This window comes from Xiphophorus couchianus, chromosome 18 (genome assembly GCF_001444195.1).
Source record: "Xiphophorus couchianus chromosome 18, X_couchianus-1.0, whole genome shotgun sequence".
NCBI classification, from domain to species: domain Eukaryota; kingdom Metazoa; phylum Chordata; class Actinopteri; order Cyprinodontiformes; family Poeciliidae; genus Xiphophorus; species Xiphophorus couchianus.
The window spans coordinates 31,439,531-31,464,745 of record NC_040245.1 but is presented as its reverse complement, the minus strand read 5'-3'; the positions used below and the strand labels follow the sequence as shown (position 1 = coordinate 31,464,745).

At 39.1% G+C, this 25,215-nt stretch overlaps 1 protein-coding gene across 2 annotated transcripts; it reads right to left on the bottom strand.

The window, feature by feature from the left end:
• Positions 1–6,864: 6,864 nt before the first annotated feature.
• Positions 6,865–24,920, bottom strand: bco2b (beta-carotene oxygenase 2b). Of its 2 annotated transcripts, XM_027999716.1 has the most exons (12): positions 24,821–24,920; positions 24,446–24,644; positions 24,102–24,313; positions 23,875–23,990; positions 23,055–23,157; positions 22,824–22,952; positions 22,187–22,347; positions 21,933–22,100; positions 10,843–10,980; positions 10,304–10,486; positions 10,123–10,233; positions 6,865–7,221 (listed from the first exon to the last, which is right to left on the bottom strand). In XM_027999716.1, exons 1-12 carry the CDS (start codon positions 24,855–24,857, stop codon positions 7,105–7,107), a joined length of 1,674 nt encoding a protein of 557 aa, XP_027855517.1. In that variant the 5' UTR covers positions 24,858–24,920; the 3' UTR covers positions 6,865–7,104. The 2 variants fall into 2 exon arrangements, with proteins under 2 accessions (XP_027855517.1, XP_027855518.1); XM_027999717.1 differs by lacking the exon at positions 10,843–10,980.
• Positions 24,921–25,215: the final 295 nt, after the last annotated feature.

Genomic DNA, 25,215 nt, shown 5'->3' with positions numbered 1-25,215 from the left:
AGTTATATACACTTTACCTTTCTTTGTTTACAAATTTGTTCTATCCAGAACTCTTCCATTGGCATAGTTTTAGCTTCACCCCATTAAAATTCCTCAAAATAAATGTTCTATTAAGCATATTTAGCTATCCAGTTATTAATTGGTTAATCCAAAGCACCTTAGCTCTACACTGTATTTGATCCTAAGTCAAGCAGAAAAGGCTGAGCTTTCACATGTTGATGTTAGAAATAAGTGTTCACTAATGCATTGCATTTAAGGCAATAAAATGTTTTCTTATATAAAATGAATTGAATTATTTGGTTAATAGCATTTTTTAAAATATATTTCTAATATTCTAATAAATTTGAATATTTTTTGGAATGATAAATATTAAATAAGTATTTTTTTATATTTTTTTATTAGGAGGAAAGGGGACATTACAACAGGAATTCTAACTATTTATGTCACAAAATTACTACTTATGTCACATATTACACAACCTTTCCATGACATACAAAAAAGGAGACACAAATACAAAAGAATTACTGAGTGAACAGCTGGAAAAAGGCATATAATTCACCTCCTAAGAGTCTGGTTTTTTTTACATAACTGAACAGGACAAAATATGTACAGACCAAGTATAAAGATAATAAAATAAAAAAGGAAAATAAAGACAGAAAAGAAAGGAGAGGGGGTAATAAAAAAAGGGTAGGGGGAGGGGGGATGGGAGGCATCAGTCAATTTAACCACTTATTTAAGTGGTTCAGTTGGAGAATGTGCCAATTTCTTTGTCTGAATAAGTGATTACTCATTGTTAATAATTGATAGAATAATCAATTTCTAAAATAATCATTAGTTGCAGCCCTATTAATAAGTTGTCTCTATATGGCAGATAGTTTCTCATGAAAGAGTATATTTCATACAGGGACAAGCGGGTATAAACAATGGATGGATAAAATAAGTATATTCATGCAAGTTTTTATATCTTGGCAATTTTGTTACAACTACGAAGTTTATTGACACTTTATGTGACAAATCAGCACAGAGAACCTTTTGAAATTATAGGAAAAGGATACAAGGTTTTCAAAAGAAAAGTTGTGTCTAAAAAATATGTGGCAGGGATCTTTATATTTAGGCCACTTGAATCAACTCTAGCTCTGTGATAAACACTGTACCTTGCAAGGGTGTATTTTCAGTGGATGCAGATCGAATAGCATAACCAAAGAGCGTAAATTGCAAGTGCGGCTTGCAATTTACCAGCATTCACTTGAGCATTATGCAGCATTTGAATGTTTTAGAGCAGGGCTGCTCAATATGTCAATCACGATCGACCGGTCGATCTCTGGAAGGTTTTGAGTTGATTTCTGCAGTGAGACAAGCTGAATGCTGCCAGGAGGCTGAGACCAGCAGGTCCTCTCCTGACGCACTTATCAAAATATTCACTAACATCCAAAACGTTTGTAAATTTATTAAAGATAAAAAAGAAGAACTCAACAAAACATGTTCAAATTAATGACCCAACAAAACTAATAATCACAGTAATTATTATTCCAACAATGTGTTGCGCAATTCTGTGCGTTTCGGTTCAATTAAAAAAAGGTGATCCACAGACCGAATTTCTGACATCACTAGCAGAGCAGGAGTTTAAAATAGCTAATCAACCACTGCTGTGTTCAGGCGAGCGCTTATAGATAATCGCAAAATAAACAGAAAGACTGAAAATAAAATATCGTAGAGGACTGAATGTTATGTTTTTAACATAATCTCTAAGTACAGACTAAGTAAAAAAATAGGAGTGGTTTTGAGTTGCTTACTTGTTCAGGTTATTTTACCTTTGTTTACTGTTTCTATGGCGCATTATAGCCGCTGTAATTTTAGTGTTCAATAAACGACAAAATTGGTCTAATTACCTTGTTTGCGAGTGTCATTCACAACAAACATCAAATGGGACATTTAATGAAGTATTTAGCAAATAAATGGCTCCTCCCACAACAATTATGTGAAATTAAATTACTTGTCCAATATTAAAATCTTGCCTTGAGCCCAGAGTTTGAGAGGAGCTTTACTGACTACATGTTGATGTTTATGAGACTTTATCCAAAATGAGAAGCTTTTTCAACCTGCATAGCTCCACTGCTGAAAATGAGGAGCTAACATTCACAATTGACACTGAAATAAAATCCAGTCCAACATCTGGCTTGAGGTGACACTCCCTTTACCTGCAGGAGGAAAAATATCCCAACTTTAGAAGATGTGCTTTTGACTTAACAGTTCTCTTTGATTCCTCCTATTAGTCTGCCATCTCTCACATTTAGATTATAAAACTAAATTTCAGATCTACCATAACTGATTTACGCCTGCTGGCCTAAAGTTTGCAACAAGCTTCTGCTATGAGAAACTAGTAATCTCCTTCTAGTATCAGAATCTCTATGAGGACAAAACTGTGTTAAATTTTCTACCACTTTAATATGTGTGCTGTTACTAATGTGTATTTGCATATAAAATTAGTCAATAGAGTTTCATTTACAATTTTCATAACTTTGTGTCTTGTGTCTCTGCCGGCTGGTGAATGAAAAAGTAGATCTTGGTCTCAAAAAGTTTGGGCACCCCTGCCTTAGGGGTTACATGCATAGGTCAAGATACTCTGGTGTCGCTCACTTTAAACAAGGCATGTAACGAGGTAGAAAATGGTGTGCAGTGGTGAGGGGGGGAGAGAGAATTTTATTTCGAGGTATTCGATTAAAAGGGTCTGTTGTATGTGAATACAATGCACACATTTACTATTTTTGTAAAATATTTTCAAAACCATGCATCACTTTACCTTAGATATTCCATTTTGAGAAATCTGTTTTTAACGTGCGTTCAGATGTTTGACAGATGATACAGTGACAGATTAAGAGGAACAAAACTGCCATGACAAGCTTTAAGTATTCATCTTTTCTCCTTGCTGCAGATGGATTGTCCACGTTCATATCGGGACAAATCTCCACCAAAGAAGAAAAAAGCTAATTCTGAACCATCTATTCTGAAGTCAGCCGGTTCATTTGATGCCACAGCTGCAAGTATGCCTTTCTCACAAGTAGTGAGCTACTTTTAATGTGTGTAAGGATGCCCCAGTCTAGACTAACCTTAGATCACTTACAGATGCTGAAAAACGTATATAAAACATATAATAGTTCCTTTTTACTACTAGAATGGAAATCTTACTATTATGTGACATTTTGTTTCTTGCTCCAGGTGCAGGAAGAGAGATCAGCATGCTGCTCACAAACTTTACTGACCTTTTACGGTAATCCTGAAGTTATTCCAGTTTTTGATCATGCTACTCTGGCTTGGAGCTTGAGGGTTGTAATAGCTTATTTTTTGATGTCTGGTAATTAGCTATGCAACTACCTATGACCGCATAAGAGACCACATTTAACCACCCCAATGATAGTGTTTACATCACACTTTCTTAACACAGTTTGTGACCACAAGCACTGGCACAATTTTAACTGTCAGATACAATTCTGCGAAAAAATATCAATGCCAGTGAAGAAATTGCAAATATTCAAACTGCATTCTGGAAATCATAACCAATGAGCTTCAAATGCAAAAAAAAACAAACTAGAAAAGACAGTGCAAATAGAATAGCAGACAAATGACTCAAAACGGCATTTTAACTGAGATTGTTCATCCGCTTAGGGGTGTGCTACATAATCTTGCTTACAATAATAAAAAAATTAATATAACAATATCAAATGATATTGATATATTTGATATATGTATATATATATACCGGGCTTAACTGAGGTTGGGCTCAGTTAAGCCCGACCTCAGTTAAGCAGTTAAAATGAGTTCCAGATCATTAGAATGTGAGCACAAGCATTTACTATCTGCAGAGTTTTTTATGTAACATGTATTTTGGTGTTGAGCATTTTTAAAAGTAAGATTGTTTTTCATATTAAAATAAAATTCTTAGCTTTGCACATAATGTAGGCGTTCTTTAAAAAACATGAGGGGGAAATACTTTTTAACATCTTCTAAAACTAATGTTCAGTAGAACTACAAGTTTATTTTATTTGTGTTTTTTTTTTTTGTTACACTTGGTAACTGATTTCAAACTGCTTTTTGTTGGCTATAATTAGTTTACATTTATATTTGATCTATTTTATATTTTCTTTGATGCACTAAACATATTATGTGATTTTATTTATGAAAATATTTCTTATTCCAATGTCAGTTTATAAATTAAACTAAAAAAGCAACTGTTTTGAAGTTACATATTTGTTTGACCAAATCATAAAAACAAATGAAAAATCTGAAAATGTGGAATATTGTCTGTGATGTTGTCATGGAAGTTTTAAAAAAAATATTGTGATATTTTTTGGAAATATCGATCACCCTTACATCAGCTGATTAAATGTTTAAGAGTGAATCATAACCTTAAAAAACCTGGATCTGCTTATAAATCTAGACTGCATGAAAATTTTTCAGCCATACATACACTCATTCCCCTGTCATGGCAAAGACAAAAGGCTTTCTGTCTCTGAATTTAGCAGAAGAGACTACCCGCACCAGCAACACCTCTTGCAGCTCTTTGCTATAGTTGAAAGCGCTAACTTCTTCCTTAGGGGTTGGGATAAAAGAACCCAAAACATTTTGCCTATGCTGAGCTAGATTATCCATCTGGCTGTCAGTGAAGATCATGACAGATCTTCATCTCAAATGCTTTACTGATGTAGTCCAGTAACAATAAAGCTGGATGTGCTCTACATGATTTTACCCCCAATTCCCATCAGTGACAGTCTGCATCTGTCTCTGGTTGTGGTTAATCTGCCAGGTGAGTCAGCACCAAATGAGATGGAGTGAAGAGTGTGAATGTGTGAGGGAAACCGACCCAATCTCTATCACAGTCAAACACCTGCAGTCAGGTAGTCTAAACCGATCATCAGCCCAACTGTTGATGGACTGCTAGGACCTGGCAACGGTCCTAGCAGTTTTTTTATGGCAACTTAAAAAAAAAAAAAACTCCGTTTGTGTCTACGTAACATAAACGCATGACTGCACTGGATTTCACGCTGTGGAAAAAAAGAGATTACATGTTTAAAGTCAATGTTCAGTCATTCCTAACCCCATCAAACAATGTCATATACAGTCAGGATGAGCTAAGTTTACTTTCTAATATATTCTATTACCTCCACTTATTAGTGTGTGTTCCTTCAAGGTGTTGCCCTTAAAACTGTTTGAGTTTGATGCTCTCTGTCAGCTTTTGTTGTTCTGAAAGGATCCAGTAGTCTGTGATCTTTCAGCGGGTCCAGGTGTTTAGTGTGTAATCACCAGTCGTTAAGGTTTGTTTAAACTGATTGTTTAAACAACTGATTGTTTTCAAAACGTGGGATGAAGACCGAAGAAGTTACACAACATCAGGATGTGTAACTTTTTTGCTGATTTAAGAGTATGATCATATTTTTACAGTCAGTCTGGTTTGTTCCAGTGAGAGAGGAGCAGCAGACACGACACAGATGAAGGAACTGGAGGGCATTCTGACAGAAGCTCGAAACCTGGAGTCCTACCTGAAAGAGAAGAAGTGCAACCTGAGGCAAACTTTGGCTCTAATTTCTAATAAACTGCAGAGTTAAATCTGCTGTTTGACAAGTTAAGTGGGAGATGAGGCAGTTGTGTTTGTTTTATTTCTCTGGTCACCCTGTTTGTGTACTAAATGTGACCTGTCTGCAGTTCAGGAGGAAATGTGTTAAAAGACCTACGTTTTTATTGAATCTATACTTAGAATATAGAAATATGGAAACATATTTTTCCTCTTTGTAAATAAATGACAGAGAATTCATTTACAAAATTATTTTATCTTTCTGCTGAAATAAAATGTTAAATGAATTAAAAATGTCTATACTTATTCCAGCTGCAGTTACACTACAAATAGTGACACATTTTGTTCTCTACAGACACTTAAAAGGGAAGCACAAACAAAGAAGAAAACATTCCTGTGACTTATGAAAAGCATTGCGGGGTGACAGTATTTCCTTTAAAATTACCAAAGTAATTTTTAAAGCTACAGGGAAAAAATGGTGTGAGTGATCTTTGAAACATTTTATTCAAATGATCACTTCCTGTTTTTTCTTTTTTCAGTCAAACATGAGTGAATCAAAGCACTTTACACATAAGCACAAGTTTTTCCTTATGCTTCATGTATTTAGAAATGTACTGCCATCATTTATCATTTATTCTGCTATTGCAGGGTTTACGGAAGCAGTATCTTTTATTTAAGTAATCTTTTATCACAGTGTTGTTGCTGGTGCCATCTTCTTTGCTGCTGTGTGTTGGGGAAGCAGCATCAGAGCCAGCGACTCTAATAGACTGGACAAAATTATCAGGAAAGCTGGCTCTGTACTGGGACTAAGGCTGGAGTCCCTGGAAACTGTGGTGGAGAGGACACTGAAGAAGGTTCTGTCTATTATGGACAATAAACAGCACCTTCTCCACCACATAGTAGACAGACAGCGGAGCACCTTCTCACATAGACTGCTCCAGCTCCGCTGTTGTAGGGACAAATACAGGAAATCCTTCCTGCCACATGCCATCTCACTGTACAATAAAAGCTAAATCATTGTTCTGCACTAATCAGTCCGATTTTGCACAACTGCACTGTGGCACACTTGCTGTACATATATTTACATATACATATCTGCATTTTTTGAATCTTGCAAGGACTGCTCTTAAGTTGCTTTTTATATTAACAGCATTTTATATTTTTACAATTTATAGCATTTTATATTTTATTTTTTATTTTATCTACAACTACTACTCAGTGGTAGTTGTTATTGTGTCTTGTCTCTATGCTGTAACTGCAAAGTAATTTCCCTGCTGGGATGAATAAAGTACTTCTATTCTTTTCATTACACATTCCCTGCTGCACAATAGCATAAACACACACTCACACTAATACAGGGTACATTGTGCTTAAAGCTTTCATAGTATCAACATTCTTAAGCCTTTTTTTGTAATATAAGCAAAACATCAGCATGCAACATATAAACAGAGAGCCATGAAGGGTTTCAGTCTATCATTAAATGTATAGCGAAGTCATTTGTAATGTATAATTAGACAAGAACATTAAAGAAGGCAAGTCTAGGCTGTGCTACTGAATGTTCCATGGAAGCCATATGGGATGTTGACTGGCACCACAGCCCTTCCCAGCTCCTTGAATGTCTTCGCATCCAAAACCAGAAGGAAAGTACTCTTGTCCTGAAAAACAGGCAAATAAAAAATAATTATGATGCATATAAAAGGGTGTTTTATGTTTCTCTGTGGTTGCCAGTGCTACCCTGTATGCAGGCTGAAGGTGGAGGACACCAACAGACGTTGTCCAGTAACGTCATTGGAGTGGAGCTGGAGTCTCTGACAGTGGTGTCAGAAAGAAGGATCCTGTCCCAAGATGCAGGCCATCTTGGACAACGAGTCTCGTCCACTCCATGACGTGCTGGCCGGATACAGGAGCACCTTCAGCCAGAGACTCAATCAAAAACTGGGGGTTCAGCTTACGCTGCATGAACTGCATACTGCCTTGATGAACCTAAAGAGTGGTAGATCCCCTGGCATGGACGGTCTTCCTGTTGATTTCTACAAGTCCTTCTGGTCTGTGATTGGCAAGGACTTGTTGGAGGTGATCACAGATAGCCTGCAGAGAGATTGGCTGCCTCTGAGCTGCAGACAAGCAGTCGTTACTCTGCTTCTAAAGAAAAGAGATCTACAGGATCTAAGGAACTGGTGACCAGTCTTTTTGCTCTGCACGGACTACAAGATCTTTTCCAAAGTCCTAGCTACCAGACTTAGAGAAGTGATGTCTTCAGTCATTCATGGAGACCAGACCTTTTGTGTGCCTGGCAGGCTGAAAAGTGATAATGTCACTTTAATCAGAGATGTTTTGGAAATCTCCAGCTCACTGAGCATAGATATTGGTTTGATTTCTATAGATCAAGAAAAAGGTTTTGACCAGGTTGAACACCAATATTTGTGGCAAACTTTGACTGCTTTTGGTTTAAGCCCTGGTTTCATAGCTATGATCCAGGATGAGATTCACCTGGAGTTCCTTTAAGCTCTGGATGTTGTTGGTTGACACAACTCTGCAATATTGCATGGACATCGGAGGCAGTTCCCCTGGATTGGCAGAGTGGGGTGGTATTCCCCCTGTTCAAAAAGGGGGAGGGGGACTGGAGGGTGTGCTCCAATTTTAGGGGGGTCACACTCTTAAGCCTCCCTGGCAAGGTGTATTCAGGGGTCCTGGAGAAGAGGGTCAGTCGGATAGTTGAACAGCGGATTCAGGAAGAGCAGTGTAGTTTTTGTTCTGGTCGTGAAACACTGGACCAGCTCTACACCCTCAGCAGGGTCCTGGAGGGTGCAGGGAGTTTGCCCAATCGGTCTACATGTGTTTTGTGTACTTGGAGAAGGCGTACGACTGTGTCCCTTGGGGAGCCCTGTGGGGGGTTCTCCAGTAGTATGGGGTACCGGGCCCTTTGATTCGGGCTGTCAGGTCCCTGTGTGACAGGTCAGAGTATGGTCCGCATTGCCGGCAGTAAGTTGGGCTCATTTCTGGTGAGAGTTGGACCCTGCCAGGGCTGCCCTTTGTCACCAATTCTGTTCATTACATTTATGGACAGAATTTCTAGTCGCAGCCAAGGTGTTGAGGGGATCCGTTTTAGTGGCCTTAGGATCGCATCTCTGCTTTTTGCGGATGATGTGGTCCTATTGGCTTCATCAGGTCGTGATCTACAGCTCTTGCTGGAGCTGTTCGCAGCCAAGTGTGAAGTGGCCGGGATGAGGATCAGTGCCTCCAAATCCGAGGCCATGGTCTTGAACCGGAAAAGGATAGAGTGCCTTCTCCAGGTCGGGGGGGGGTCCTGTCCCAAGTATAGGAGTTCAAGTATCTCTGGATCTTGTTCACAAATGACTGGTCAATCTATGTTCCCACCCTTATCTATGGTCATGAGCTTTGGGACATGACCAAAAGAACGAGATCGCGGATACAAGCGGCCAAAATGGATTTTCTCCGTAGGGTGTCTGGGCTCTCTCTTAGAGACAGGGTGAAAAGCTCGGTCATCCGGGAGGGACACAGAGTAGAGCCACTGCTCCTTCACATCGAGATGAGCCAGTTGAGGTGACTCGGGCATCTGGTCAGGATACCTCCTGGACGCCTTCCTGGTGAGGTGTTCCAGGTACGTCCCACCGGGAGGAGGCCTCGGGGAAGACCCAGGACACTCTGGAGGGACTATGTTTCTCGGCTAGCCTGGGAATGCCTTGGGATTCCCATGGAGGAGATGGAACAAGTGGCTGGGGAGAGGGAAGTCTGGGCCTCCCTTCTGAAGCTGCTACCCCCAAGGGTACCAGCGACCCGACCCCGGATAAAGTGGAAGAAAATGGATGGAGGAGTGAGGCAAGGCTGTTCTTTGTTAGGGATGCTTTATTCCTTGTCAATTGAACCTTTGCTTCATAAGCTGAGGAAAAATTTGTGTGGTGTATGTAATGTCTCTTTAAAGTTGTCAGCTTAAACACACAGGAAGATATTGATGTTTTAGTCAACACTGTCTTTCTTTTTGGCTGTATCTCTTCTGCAAAAGTAAACTGGAGAAAGAGTAAGGCTATAACTGTTGGAAGTCAGTTATGGGATCAACTCAGTCTGTTTGGAGGCCTAGTGTGGAGAAAAGGTGGGTTCAAATATTTATTCGTGTTTTTGGGTAATGAAACTTTTATTTCATTACCCAAAACTTTTGTGTTTTTTTTGGGTTTTTTTACCAGCCTTGCACTAGCAGGTAGCTCCTATAATGAGCTCAGCAGATGTGCAGTTTCACCAGGTGTTTGCTAATTGCTGCAGGCTAGTCTGAAGGAGCTGAGTGGGGGATTTTGGGGGGAGGACTACCCTGTGAGACAGTGATATGTCAACCTAGTGTTTTGCACAGCTGAATGGTTGCCTTTTAGATTAAAGGATTTCTCAAACATGCATGAAAAAAAAATCAAGGCAACACTCCAGATATGGTTTTGATGTGGGAATAATATTATAACTCAAAATGGTCAATTTTACATTTAACATTTCTCCTTATTTCTATGAAGTACTGTGAGGTATTAGAAATTCACAGTTAAGATATACCTGACCTTGTTTGGAGTAATGATCACAGACAGGATGATACCATCATCCTCCTCTGTAGCATATGGGCAGGGTACAAAGATTGGCTCGGATGGATACAGACTGGGATGCTCCCACACCTTTAGTGAAAAAGGTTTGTTACATGTACATGATTTAGTTCAGTTTATTTGTTGGACTACATCAGCTTACCTTCATTTCTTTCCTCCTGATGTCCATCTTCAGTAGGGTGTCCCCTACAAGGTGTCTGAAGCCACAGCCATAGAAATAGTGATATGGATGCATGTTGTACTTGCTATAATTTATCTGGGGGAACTCCAGACCCCCATATTTATGGAGATCCTCCCCATGGAGGTCCTCATGGGTACAGAACACCTATTTGTAAAAGTTAGCATGACAAATATAATTTTTGTCAGTGTCATTTTTGATGATTTAGTGCTCTCTGTAAGACAGGGTTGGGCAACTTCAGGCCTTAAGGGCCAGAGTCCTGCAACCTTTAGATGTGTCCCTACTTCAACACACCTCAGTCAAATAATGAGAACACTATCACAACTCTGGAGAATGTGACTGCACTTAGGAGGTGATTCAGCTATTTGATTGAAGTGTTTTGGACCTAAGAGACATCTAGTAGATGCATGACACCAGCCCTTCAGGACCTGTATTGCCTACCCCTATTTTGTGGTTTACACATTTTCTACAACTAACGTCTGTAGATTATTTTGACTGAATACCTTGTTTTTGCCAATTCTAACAGCGGTGGCTGTGCAGTTGGGCAGGTCAATCAGGTTCTGGTTGTAGGGGGTGCAGTGGTCAATCCTGAGGGGCAGCACAAATCGTCGAGGAAAGACTCTACAGAGGGTGTTGTACACCTGGTGTGGAAATAGGCTTCTATGAGCCTCGGTAAGCAGAAAAATGTTCAGCTGAACATATACACTGCTCAAAAAAATAAAGGGAACACTCAATTAGCACATCCTAGATCTGAATGAAAGTAATATTCTCATTGAATACTTTGTTCTGTACAAAGTTGAATGTGCTGACAACAAAATCACACAAAAATCATCAATGGAAATCAAATTTATTAACCAATGGAGGCCTGGATTTGGAGCCACACACAAAATTAAAGTGAAATAACACTACACGCTGATCCAACTTTAATGTAATGTCCTTAAAACAAGTCAAAATGAGGCTCAGTATTGTGTGTGGCCTCCACGTGCCTGTATGACCTCCCTACAACGCCTGGGCATGCTCCTGATGAGGTGGCGGATGGTCTCCTGAGGGATCTCCTCCCAGACCTGGACTAAAGCATCCGCCAACTCCTGGACAGTCTGTGGTGCAACGTGACGTTGGTGGATGGAGCGAGACATGATGTCCCAGATGTGCTCAATCGGATTCAGGTCTGGGGAACGGGCTGGCCAGTCCATAGCTTCAATGCCTTCATCTTGCAGGAACTGCTGACACACTCCAGCCACATGAGGTCTAGCATTGTCCTGCATTAGGAGGAACCCAGGGCCAACCGCACCAGCATATGGTCTCACAAGGGGTCTGAGGATCTCATCTCGGTACCTAATGGCAGTCAGGCTACCTCTGGCGAGGACATGGAGGGCTGTGCGGCCCTCCAAAGAAATGCCACCCCACACCATTACTGACCCACTGCCAAACCGGTCATACTGAAGGATGTTGCAGGCAGCAGACCGCTCTCCACGGCGTCTCCAGACTCTGTCACGTCTGTCACATGTGCTCAGTGTGAACCTGCTTTCATCTGTGAAGAGCACAAGGCGCCAGTGGCGAATTTGCCAATCCTGTTGTTCTCTGGCAAATGCCAAGCGTCCTGCACGGTGTTGGGCTGTGAGCACAACCCCCATCTGTGGAAGTCGGGCCCTCATACCATCCTCATGGAGTCGGTTTCTAACCGTTTGTGCAGACACATGCCGATTTGGGGCCTGATGGAGGTCATTTTGCAGGGCTCTGGCAGTGCTCCTCCTGTTCCTTCTTGCACAAAGGTGGAGGTAGCAGTCCTGCTGCTGGGTTGTTGCCCTCCTACGGCCTCCTCCACATCTCCTGGTGTACTGGCCTGTCTCCTGGTAGCGCCTCCAGCCTTTGGACACTACGCTGACAGACACAGCAAACCTTCTTGCCACAGCTCGCATTGATATGCCATCCTGGATGAGCTGCACTACCTGAGCCACTTGTGTGGGTTGTGGAGTCCGTCTCATGCTACCACGAGTGTGAAAGCACCACCAACATTCAAAACTGACCAAAACATCAGCCAGACAGCATAGGTACTGAGAAGTGGTCTGTGGTCCCAACTGCAGAACCACTCCTTTATTGAGTGTGTCTTGCTAATTGCCAATAATTTCCACCTGTTGTCTATTCCATTTGCACAACAGCAGGTGAAATTGACTGTCAATCAGTGTTGCTTCCTAAGTGGACAGTCTGATTTCACAGAAGTTTGATTTACTTGGAGTTATGTGTTGTTTTAGTGTTCCCTTTATTATTTTGAGCAGTGTATATACATACAAAGAAGTGTCAGGTTAAAGCAGAACTATTTGTTCAATAGCTCTCAAAAAACTCAAACAAAAACTTAAGACTTCAAGATAATTAAAGTAAAAGTGAATTTAACTCAAATAGCCACTTGATACACTGTGGGTTTCAGGCTTACGCAGTTCCAAAACGTCAAGTAAAAAATGCAGTTCTTTGTTGCTTTATTCCACAGTTGCAGGTAAAACATGGTGCAAGCACAGGAGCCCTATTGTTTGGCTACCTGATTGTCTCATCTGCAGACTGACAACTGAGTATGACTGATTGACTGGTAGACTGACTGGGTGAAGTGACTGACTGACTGAGTGGCAAAGTTACTGAGTGGCTTCTAGACTGACTGGTAAAAAACCATGTGACCACCCATGTGCATAAAGAACTGATTAATGAATACGTATAGGTGACACACCCATGTCCCAAACTGAAATTAACAAAACAAATTACTAGCCAACAAACTTATTCTAAATAACTAAAATTAAACAAAATTGTAATTATAAGCCAACCAGAAATTAATTAAATAAAGATAAACTAAATCTAAATTCTAAGATTTAACTGAAAATAGAGAAATAGCTCCTATAAAAAAGATCTCGGTGGTAAGAGGGAGAGGAGGCAGGAGCAACAGGGTAACAGGATGGCATTAACAAGATGAACTGGCATCTACTGGTAGAGTAAGGGGAGCATAAATACTAGGAAGTGGTGAGAACAATGGAGCAGGGCTGATGAGCTAATTGGTAGCAGGTGTAAATAGTTGAGCAGGAGTCATCTGAGGGTAGGGGAGAAGGTGGCACATGGAAGCTGGGAAGCAGGAGGCAAAGTGAGTGAACGTAGCAAACAAACAGAGGCGGTAGGATTTGATTTTGGGGGATCGCATAAACTGTACATTGACTGTAGCAACATGGCTTATACATCAGGAGGAAATAGTGGAAATGAGATGGAATGGATGATATCAAGATAATCAAGAGTGAAAAGAGCACTTAGGAAGAGACAAGAAAGGGCAAGAAGTTGGTCAGAAGAAAGTGAGGCAAGAGCAGAAGTCGGCAAAAGGACAAAAACAAACGAACAGGCGAGTTCACGAGAACAGAAAGATTTTTCAATAGAAGTGTAATTCAAAGTCATGGTGGAATTACTTTGAATAGAAGGGGGATCTATTCACCCGATAAAGCTGACCGAAGCAATAGAGCAGGGGTACCAAAGTCGGTCCTCGAGGGCCGGCATCCTGCATGTTTTAGTTCTCTCCCTAGTTTAACTCACCTGGATCAAATGATGGCTCGTTAGAAGGCCTAAGAAGAACAATGACATGCTGAAAAGGTTGTTTATACTACCAGGGAGAGAACTAAAACATACAGGATGCCGGCCCTCAAGGACCGACTTTGGTACCCCTGCAATAGAGGGAGAATTAAAACATCTAGGATCATGAATAACAGAAGAGTGCTAATACATGCTGTTAATGAATCACAACAACAGAAGATGATCAAAATGAAAACCCTGATGGGGGAAAGAATCAAAACATATATTCCTGGATCTTTAGCAAGGCTGAGAGGAATAATTTCAGGAGTTCCACTTGAAATGACAATGGAGGATGTGAAAAAACAAATTAAAGGAGGGAAAATAAGAGATGCCACCAGGATTAAAAGTAAAAGATCCAGGAATCTTAAAGGCACTATGGCAGTGATTCTACAGTTTGAAATTATTATGCCAAAAAATATCCAGCTGGGATACATGAATTACAGAGTTAGAGAGTACATCCCTAAACCCCTTAGATGTTTTATTTGCCAAAGAATGGGATACATTGCAAAGGATTGTAAAGGAAAAGTTAGGCTTCCAAGATGTGGAGGTCCACATGAATTTGGAAAATGTGATAAAGATGCTAAAATCAAATAAAAGCAATTGTAATAGAAGCAGGAAGGTTTTTAGATATGAAAGAAATCCAAGCAGATCAGATTCATACCATTTTGAGTACCACTCAAAATCCCAAATCCAAGCTTTTATAACGGTTCCATATATTCTTCAGTGGAGTGCCAGAAGTTTAATAGCTAATGGACAAGAATTTAAAAGGTTTATTTATGAATTAGAAATAATCTCAGTTACAATATGTGTACAGGAAACATGGTTAAAACCTCAGCTAGATTTTAAGATTCCTGGATAGAAAGACAGGATAGAAGTAATGGTGGTGGAGGAGGATGTGCCACTTTAATTAAAGATGGATTATCTTATAAGAAAAACAGAATGGATAAAGAATTAGAATGTATTAAGATAGAAATATTTGATTTAAGAAAATATGGAAATATTAAAATGATAAATTATTACAATCCATGTAAAAATCTCGATAGTGAAATGTTTAAGGAAATAGCAGGGAAACCACACAGAAGAGAAGTATGGTGTGGTGATTTTAATGTCTTTGGGGAAGTAGGAAGACAGATCATAATGGTAGTATAGTTGAAGAAATGATGGATGAAAGGTCATTAATATGTCTTAATAGTGGAAAAGGTACAAGAGTAAATATACATAAAGGTACAGTTTCATGTCTTGATATTACATTAATATCTGATTATATTGTTAGTTCATGTGAATAGAATGTCAACTGGGAATCTACATTAGTGAGTGATCACTTTCCAGTGAATACAATAATTAATGACATATAAACGGGCAAGAAGATTTCATATTAACAAGATGGTGCTTTAACAAAGTTAACTGGCAAAAATGTAAAATAAACTGTGAGAAAACCAGTCATATGGTAACATTAAAAGGCAACATTAAAGAGTGTACAAGGGTTACATGCAGTGGTGGCTGCATGTAGGATTCCCCCCCCCATTTCAGGTTGCTGCTGAGCTCCGGCAGGTTAAGCAGGTCCAGCTGGTTTCACTCTGCCGCTTGATTAGTAGACTATAAGGCTAGCTGGGAAACTGACTTCAGGACGTCTTGGCCAATTGGGCAGCATGTGTGCTGCAGCTTTGTGGTGCTGTGATGGAGGATTTGTTTGCTAGAGACCCTGTTTTTTGTTGTTACTTTCCCCTTTCTTTTCTTTTAGGTTCTCATTTTTGCCTTTGCTACTTCTTCAGATCCCATTTAAAGAATAAACCTTTAATTTTACTCTCCTGGTTTTGACTCTTCATTTTTCCCTGGTTTATCTGTTGTTACAGCCCCCCCTCCAAGACCCCTAGACTGCCTTGGGGATGTAACAACAAGTCAGATAACAGAACATATTTTAAATGCTGCAAATTCTATCATCCCAAAAATAAAAGTAAAAGGTAAGAAAAAAGTAGTTTCTTGGTGGAATAATGAATGTAGTAGAGCAGTTAAAGGTTTATTTATGAATTGGGATTATTTCCAGATAGTAAAAATAATATTTTTCTGTAATAAAAATATTATTTAATATTTAGTAATATTCTGTAATATTTAAAATATTACAGAAAAATGTAACGACCGAAAACCTTATTGAATATAAAAGGAAAAGAGCAATGACTCGTGTGACGATCCCCTCCTGTCCAGTAGGTGTCTCTAGCTGCAGTTCATAGTGGTGAACATCTTACAGACATTCATAGACATAATCTAGAAGATTCAAAAACTTGAAAATCATAAAAATATATTGGGAAAACATCAAAAATGTATGTCAACATTAGACATGAATATAACCATGAAATAACTTAAGACAATGTTGAAAAGTAGGATACTCAGCTCCAGGGAAGGATCAATTATGCTATGACATGTTTCAACTGATTCCGGAAGTAACATTGAAATTAATATTAAAAGTGTTTAATAAAATATGGAAAGAAGGTTCAAAACCAAACAGCTGGAAAAGGGCAACAATTCTACAGTTTAATAAGCCAGGGAGAGATCATATGAGTCCAAATAATTATAGACCATTAGCTTTAGCTTCTCATTTGAGTAAATGGATGGAGAAAATAATGGTCAGTAGATTAGGATATGTTCTTGAGCATAATAACCTAATTAATGAATATCTGTGTGGCTTTAGTACAGGGAGATCAACAATGGAGGCTCTAACTAGAGTCAGTAATGACATAGAGAAAGCTTTAAATATGAAAGAAATAATGGTTGTAGTATTGTTTGACATAGAAAAAGCATATGATTCATTTTGGAGAGAAGGGCTACTTATAAAAATTAATCAGATGGGAATAGGTGGGAAGATGTATAATTGGATAGCAATTTTTTTGCTGGATAGAAAAATAAGAGTGAAGATTGGGAATGATTATTCAAAACAACTTAATGTGGAAAATGGAATACCTCCAGGTAGTGCAATTAGTCCAATTTTATTTAATATCATGATTACTGATATTTTTTCTGATATTGATAAACATAAAATCTGCACTATATGCAGACGATGGGGCTATATGGATGAGGGGAAAAATGAGAAACATGTGGTAGAAAATATTAAGAAAGCAATTAGTAAAGTAGAAAAATTATCTTATGAATGGGATTTTAAATTATCAGCAAGCAAGTCTTGTTTTATGGTTATTACAAATAAGAGAAATATTGATAAAGGAACAATAACATTATATGGACTGCCTTTAGAAAGGGAGCAGAATTTAAATATCTAGGACTATGATTGGATAGTTCTTATACACAGAAAGCACATAGATAATTTAGAAACTAAATGTAAGAAAATTATAAATCTGCTAAAGGCTGTGGCTGGAAATAACTGGGGTGCAGATAGGCAGTCCTTATATATAGGGCTCTCATGGGATCAACAAAAGATTACGACACTTTTATATGGAGCAGCAGCTAAAACAACACTACAAAAGATAGATAGATTACAGAGTAGGGCTTTACATATGTGTACAGGAGCAATGAAAATGACACCTATTAATGCTCTTTTAATAGAGACTGGAGAGACTCTACTGGAAATGAGAAAAATAAAATTAGCTCTAGTATTTTGGATTGGAAATTAAAAGTAGTAAGGAAGAAAATGCAACTTCAACAATTTTACAAAACTTGGGAATATTCAAAGTTCTAGATTAATGGATTTGGATGGATTGTAGACAATCCATCCAAAATGTTAAAATATTAAAATGTATAGATTAGAGGATAAGGAAATAGCACAGTTTAATCCAATTTGTGTTATTCCTCCATGGGTATTTCCTGAGGTAAATGTAGACATGAGATTTCTTAAAATGAAAAATGTTTGGATAATGTAATTGATGAATTGTAAAACATATGAACCTGATAGGGAGAAATTGAGAAAAATGGTAGGAAGGACAGGTCAGGAATGGAGTCTTAAAGGAATATTGGGAAATGAAGGAAACATGGGGGATATTTACAGATTAAGGAAAGCATTATTTATTTATCTTCAGAATACAAAATCGGGATCTTGTTCACGAATGGGGGAAGAAGGGAGCGGGAGATCGACAGGCGGATTGGCGCAGCGTCTGCTGTCAAGCGGGCGCTGTACCGGTCCGTCGTGGTGAAGAGAGAGCTGAGCCAAAAAGCGAAGCTCTCGATTTACCGGTCGATCTACGTTCCCACCCTCATCTATGGTCATGAGCTTTGGGTCATGACCGAAAGAACGAGATCGCGGATACAAGCGGCCGAAATGGGTTTTCTCCGTAGGGTGGCTGGGCTCTCCCTTAGAGATAGGGTGAGAAGCTCAGTCATCCGGGAGGGACTCAGAGTAGAGCCGCTGCTCCTTCACATCGAGAGGAGCCAGTTGAGGTGGCTTGGGCATCTGGTCAGGATGCCTCCTGGACGCCTCCCTGGTGAGGTGTTCCGGGCACGTCCCACCGGGAGGAAGCCCCGGGGAAGACCCAGGACACGCTGGAGAGACTATGTCTCTCGGCTGGCCTGGGAACGCCTCGGGATTCCCCCGGAAGAGCTGGAAGAAGTGGCCGGGGAGAGGGAAGTCTGGGCCTCCCTTCTGAAGCTGCTACCCCCGCGACCCGACCTCGGATAAGCGGAAGAAGATGGATGGATGGATGGATGGATACAAAATTAAAAAGTAGAATTTAATAGATGTAAAGTAGTATTGCTACACACTCGTGTACAGTAGGTGGCGTTATGCACCTTAAAGTTGCTAGCGAGCTGCCATAATAGAAAAGATTTTTAACAAAACATTTATTGTACAATAATTTAACAATAAACTGTTACCTAACCCGGTCAAAAAAACCCTGCTAATATTTACATTATCAGCTTGTTATATTTTAGTTCTTCCTGATCAGAAATGGTGCACAAAACACTCTTCAAACCCCACAGTTGTAAAAAACCCTTCAAATCCCCAGTGGCTCTGTGGAAGCAAAACTCCAACCTCAGCCTAGCCTTGATGTTACACTTCCACAGAGCCACAGCATCAAGTTGAGGTCCAGAAGAAGAAGAAGAAGAAGAAGAAGAAGCTGGGAAGATGCACAGGGGAACACAAGAGAATGAGGGAGGAAACACCCTGGAAATAAGGGAGCTGGAAATAATTCTAACACTAAAGAAACACTGACTAAACAAAACATGATAAACTAAAAAGAGATGAAGACAGTAGGGGAAACTATAACAAAATGAAACCGAAAAAAAGCTTATCTAAAAGTAAGAAGAACAATTACAGAACTAGGATAACTCAAAGAACTAAACAAGGAAATAACCCAACTACCACCACTAAGGAAGGATAAATGTAGACTCAGATATTAAAAAATGGCTAAACCTAGAGTAACAAAATAACATGACTAGAAACAATACAAGGGGGCTGAAGTAAAGAAACACAAGAATGAGAAAGATCTAACAGAAAAATTGGTAACAACAAATAATCAAGAAGAGTAAAACAAAATGTGAACTAAAAGATAACTGATGAATAAAAAAGACGAACAGCAAAAACACAGAAGTACACAAGACCAAACACAAAAACATTACATATAGGAAAAAAATAAATCATCAATACTACTATTCATATCCTCTATTAGCATTTTTATTTCACTATTATTATTAAAGGTTTCCCAATCTGCAGACCTAAAACACCATTTCTTTATCCCTTTTATACAATACCTCTCTATATTTAACTTTATTTCAGTCATAGTAGGATAATGATCACTTCTTATAGTTGTTTTATTGATTACTTGCCATAAATAAACCTGCTAGAGAATTTGAAACTAATGTCAAGTCAATTGATGACACTGTATTATCTCTAAAATTAATTCTGGTTTCATTTCCATCATTCAGACATGGCAAGTTTTTAACATCCATTATTTCTTCTATTATATCCCCATTTTGATCATTATGATGACTCCATAATGACCTATGCCCATTAAAGTCTAACCCTAACCCTATGTTAAATCACCCATTTACTGTCTAAATTTCAATAATAATATATCCTACGTCTCTTCCTTTAGCCAACAGTCTAAATTGAATTCCCTGTTTTGTGAATGTTATACACCCTCTTCCAGATCCTCCCTCTCTGTCTCTTCTAATGCTTTCATATCCTTTGATAGCAAAATCAAGATTTGATTTAAGCCAAGTTTCCTAAATAGATACAATATCTAGATCTTCTTTAAATTCTTTAATAAATCCTTTAAACTCCTGTCCATTTGCAATAATGCTTCTGTAGAGTTCCATTGTAAGATGATCGGTTTCTGTCTTCCTGTCCTCTTGCCTTCCCTTCTGCCCCAAATCTCTTATTTATGTGCTTCCAAGATATATCCTTTATACCAGAAGACCTCTCTGCCCCTTTCACAATTACTTTGATTTTTTCTGTTTTGTGCTTTACTTCATCTGTACAATATGCTTGCTGTAACACAGGGGTCTCAAACTCCAGGCCTCGAGGGCCGCAGTCCTGCAGTTTTTAGATGTGCCACAGGTACAAAACACTGGAATGAAATGACTTAATGACCTCCTCCTTGTGTAGATCAGTTTTCCAGAGCCTTAATGACCTAATTATTCTGTTCAGGTGTGGTGCAGCAGAGGCACATCTAAACGTTGCAGGACTGCGGCCCTCGAGGACTGGAGTTTGAGACACCTGCTGTAACATATGCAATGAACAACATAAACTTTTCAACTGCTAACACAGTTTCAGTTTCACTCTGTCTTTGTTCTGGTGTTGGATTCGGCGGAACTTTCCTTATCACGTCTTTTGGCTTCACTCTTCAGCTTCTGCATAACTTATAGTATTAGTGACTTTAACTTATTCAATTTCCATTGCTTTTCTTCTGACCTCACATCCCCCATAAGTCACCCTGTGTTGCCCTCCAAAGTTACAGCAAGCATCCTTTCCATTTTGTCATCATAACTATGCTCTCCTCCGCACGTTGGACATCTTTGTTTTCCCCTACATGGTGCTGCGATGTGTCCATATCTCTGGCATTTATAACACCTGAGAGTAGGAGGGATATATAGCCTTACAGGAAAGCACATACACCCTACTGTTACCTTTTTAGGAAGAGCATTTGTTTGAAACTCCAACATCACAGAGAGACTTTCCTCTCTTTCACCATCAACTGTTCTCATCAATCTTTTAATTTTACTTACTTTACCTCCATAAATACTGCGTCTGAACTTTTCAAGGTCTTTACCCACTGGAATACATGTGATCACCCCTCTCATTACGTTAGCCTCTCCCAAAATCTTCATCTCTGTAATAATTTTTTTACAAATACTCTGGGTTGTCATCACTTTGTTTTTCTGTTCTTTACTCCTCACTATAATTAACAGATTCCCATCTCTCAGAATCTTAGCAAGTGTCAGCTCTCCAAACTTCTTTTTTTAATTCTCTCGACAGAGCAAAGGGACTGAGTTGAATTCCTTCATCCTCCTTCCTAAACTTTATGATTAGTTTAGATTCCTCCCTAACAATCCTCTTACAAACTATGTTATTTTCATCCAAACTATTTTCTTCAAGACTTCTTTCACTACTTTGTGTCGCTGGCAAAGTATATTCTTTTCTACTTCTCTCTCTTTCCGACCCCTTACTACCATGCACTGGAGTCCAATCACCTAAATCCATCAATCATCCTCAACCTGAAATGCCATAGTAGTCCAGTCACTGGTTTTATGCCAAAAACCCCAAATCAGCAATTTTTTGTGTCGATTCTGCTCTGTCAACGTCAGATTTCGCTCCAATCCCACCAAACACAATCTCCTTCTGCTGTCGTCACCACCAGCCACTTCTTGGCTTATTCAATGGCATCCCCTTTCTTCCTTGTTCTTATTCTAGTTTTGAACTTTATGAAGTTGTTGTCATCATTTTAGATGGAGTTGCAACCATGCAACTGGTAAAGTTGCTAATTGTGCTTATTGGTAGGGTTTTTTTCACAAATTAGTTGTTAAGCTTACAAGATTTTAGCATTTTATTTGATCATGTTACCTCATCAAGGGCCTCCCCAGACTTGCGCAGGTTTTGGATGTTGTAGTTTGCTATAGCCTGCCCATCGTCCGAAGCACACAAGTCAATGATCAAGAAACCATCCTCCTCGTATGCATTGATCTGGTGAAAGGTAGATATCGGCTTGGCAAGATACTTGATGGAGCTTACCTGAAAGGAAGAAGCAGCAATGAAACTATTGAAAATGTATCTCACATAAAGTTAAATATTTAACTTTTATGGAATTTTCCATTTACCTTGCCTGTCAGTTTGTGAATCAGGTGAAGGATAGTGTTGAGCTTTGGGTTCCAGGAGAAGCCATCACTGATGCTTTTTCTTGTTAGTTTGCCGGTCACAATTTTCAACAGGTCCATCTTGATGGGCTGCTCAATGAACACCACATAGTTCTCAGACATTGCTGCAACAGATTCAAATTAAGAGTAAGTTACTCTTTGAAAATCCTGCAATGTTACAGAGTTATTCATAACTCTGGCAGATTCAGATTTAAATAAAAAAATTTAAGTTAACCGACATGTTTGGCATGTTAACTGGAAGAAACATTAAAATTTTGAAATGGCCCCGCCAGAAAGCTGTCCTGAATCTGTGACAGTAGCTAGATTAGGGTGATGGCAAGAATGCCCTCCAACCACAACAACTTGGAGCTTATTGACCTAAACAAAAAAATCATCAAGGAAACATAAGGCTGGTCAGTAACTATAAGAAGGGTTAGATTACTGTAATGTTAAATAAAATGTATAAAAAGAACAATCTTCTTTTATTCCTAAAACTGTTGTTTTTGTTCCCCACAAATAAAAAGGAAATTTGTTCTAAACTGGTTCTCACATTAGCATAAAGATCAAAAGCAACCTTATAATTTGCAGATCTTTGACTCACCGAAGCTGTGGTAGTAAGAGGGTTTGGTCTTGTCCTCTGCTGGAATTGAGCACAGCACTGTGGTTCCCTCCAGGGTTTCCTCCTCTGCTACCTTGGTTGGAGGCACTTTGATAATGTTGTAGTATGCTCCTGTCAGCACAGATACAACAGAGCCCCAGTGAGTTTCTTTAAGTCTGTGAGTAGTACCAAAGTTGTTGAACATCTTGGGCCTAATATAATGGTATTAAATACCTTTGCTGCTGTAGGAATTGCCCATGTTATACACTGTTCCATCTGGCTCAGTATGTGGATGTGCAGTGGCTCCATTTACTGCAATAAATTTGCTCCAGTCCACCTGCAGCATAGAAGTGCATGAGTATAAATAAAAAGTAGTCCCAGCCTCCATTTTAAATTTTAGTTTTTTATCAACTGATGACCACACAGGAAGAAGAGGTAACCTCTGAACAAAATAATGACTTTATTTAAAGGGGCAGTATTACGTATTTCCAGGCACATAGTGCCATATTATAATACAATCAATTAACTATGTTACCTTCAGTTGATATAAAAAAGCTATATATGAAACATGACTTAAAAGAAATTTGACTTCCTAATTTAACACCTTGAAATTAAGCCTCTGTCTCTTTAAAACTCTTGTTCTTTCTGAAATTCCACCTTCAACACAATGTTGTCCTCTATATTGAAATGGTGCTTCTCAGCGTTGCACTGAGAAGTAGCCCCTATAATGGGGTTAGTTAATGTGCAGTTCCACTAGATGTTTGCTAATTGCTGCTGGCTAGTCTGAAGGAGCTGAGTGAGGGAGCCTTGAGGGATGGATGCTCTGTTAGGCGGAAGCTTGAGAACTGCAGCTCAGAAAATGAGCTTTGTCCTTGAAGATGGAGCTAGGTCCAACCAGTTGTTTTGCACAGCTGAATGTTTGCCATGGAGATTAAAGGATTTCTCAAATATGCATTACAGAATCAAGACAACACTATGAGGGAATAACATAATGCAAGTTGATCTAACATAATACTCCCCCTTTAGAGATCCCCACAACAGTATTTATTCTTACTTTCTGGATTGCTTCCAGGGTCTCTGGGTCCACCTTGTGCATGATATTAGTTTCAGTGCTGACATAGAAATCACCTTTGTAGGTTACAAAACTCACATTGGCATTGTCTGTTGGTTCTGGTGGAACAGAAGAAGCTCTTCATGACATTATCAATGATGTTGTTTTACATTGAGATAAAGTATCTCAACTATTTGCTTTAATTATGTGTAGTAACACACACTACTTACTTGGTAATTCAAACCTTGACACAAAGCGCTGGAAGAAGTTTTTGCATGGGTCAGGCATGGTAAGCGTCCCAAACTCAGACATCACAATGCGATTCTGTTCCTTGTTGGTTTGATAGCTGTCACTTGACAGGAAGCGGCTTCTGTAAGTGACCTCCCCATTTGATATTTTGAACTGGTGCAGAAGAGCCATCCCATCAAACCAGTGGTTGAACCTTTACATGATGGAGAGACCATAAGAAAAGGCTGAGCAGTTTCATTAAGCTAGTAAATGTTTCGTTCTATAGAATCCTTTAACAGACAAATCTTTAGCTTTACATAACAGGAAACCCAGATTATCCTCTCACCTGTGGTTACCCATCTCAAATTTCCCTGGCCCATTTCTCAAGAAATTCCCATTGATCCAGTTTGGGATCATGCCGATGATGTTGGTGCTGATGGGCTCAGGAATGTCCTCCACTGAGGTTACAATCTTTTCAATGCAGGGAAGACCATGAACATCAGTGAAGTGCTTGGGATTCTTCCTAGATTTAGTATTTTTGTCTCCTGTGGGAAGAAATCAGCCATCATTATGCATGAAAATGTTCCTGTACTTTATTATGACTTAACCTACATTAGTAAATCTAGTTGTAAATAGTAAAAATGGTAAATGGCTTGTACTTGTATTCTTTATCTACTCCTGAGGACTCCAAAGCGCTTAACACTTAATTCTATTAGCTTACCTGAGGATCTGCTTTTTTGATGTTTGAAGGTATCCATCTTGTTGCTGCTGAATTCGTTCTTGCTCCTCAGATGCTTCTGTCTCTCCAAGATGACTTTGCAGTTTTATATTCCCTTTCTGACCATGACACGCCTACAAGAGTACAAGTTAGTGATACTAATTTAATGCTTGCATAAGCCAGTAGGAAAAAGTAAGGCTTTGTTTTTAAAAATATTAGTGCAGAGTTTGTTGTTTTTAACAGAGATATTTAGAGATGATCTTCTTATCATGCGGAAAATCAGTGGATCATTTTGATCAGCTAGTTCTTTATCTCTTTTCCTATTTTAAGGTTTAGTATCTGTCCTTGTTTTTTGACCTGGTGGAAACAGATAAACTATTGAAAATAGTTTATGCAAA

Bases quoted from the DNA above. Each gene is read 5' to 3' on its own strand.
- bco2b (XM_027999716.1), bottom strand. From the start codon at position 24,857: ATGGATACCTTCAAACATCAAAAAAGCAGATCCTCAG. The intron at 22,953-23,054 runs GTATTTAATACC...CTGTGCTGACAG, and splicing joins CAATTCCTACAGCAGCAAAG to GAGCATACTACAACATTATC. The intron at 10,981-21,932 runs GTAACATGATCA...TTTCCACACCAG, and splicing joins CTGGGGAGGCCCTTGATGAG to GTGTACAACACCCTCTGTAG.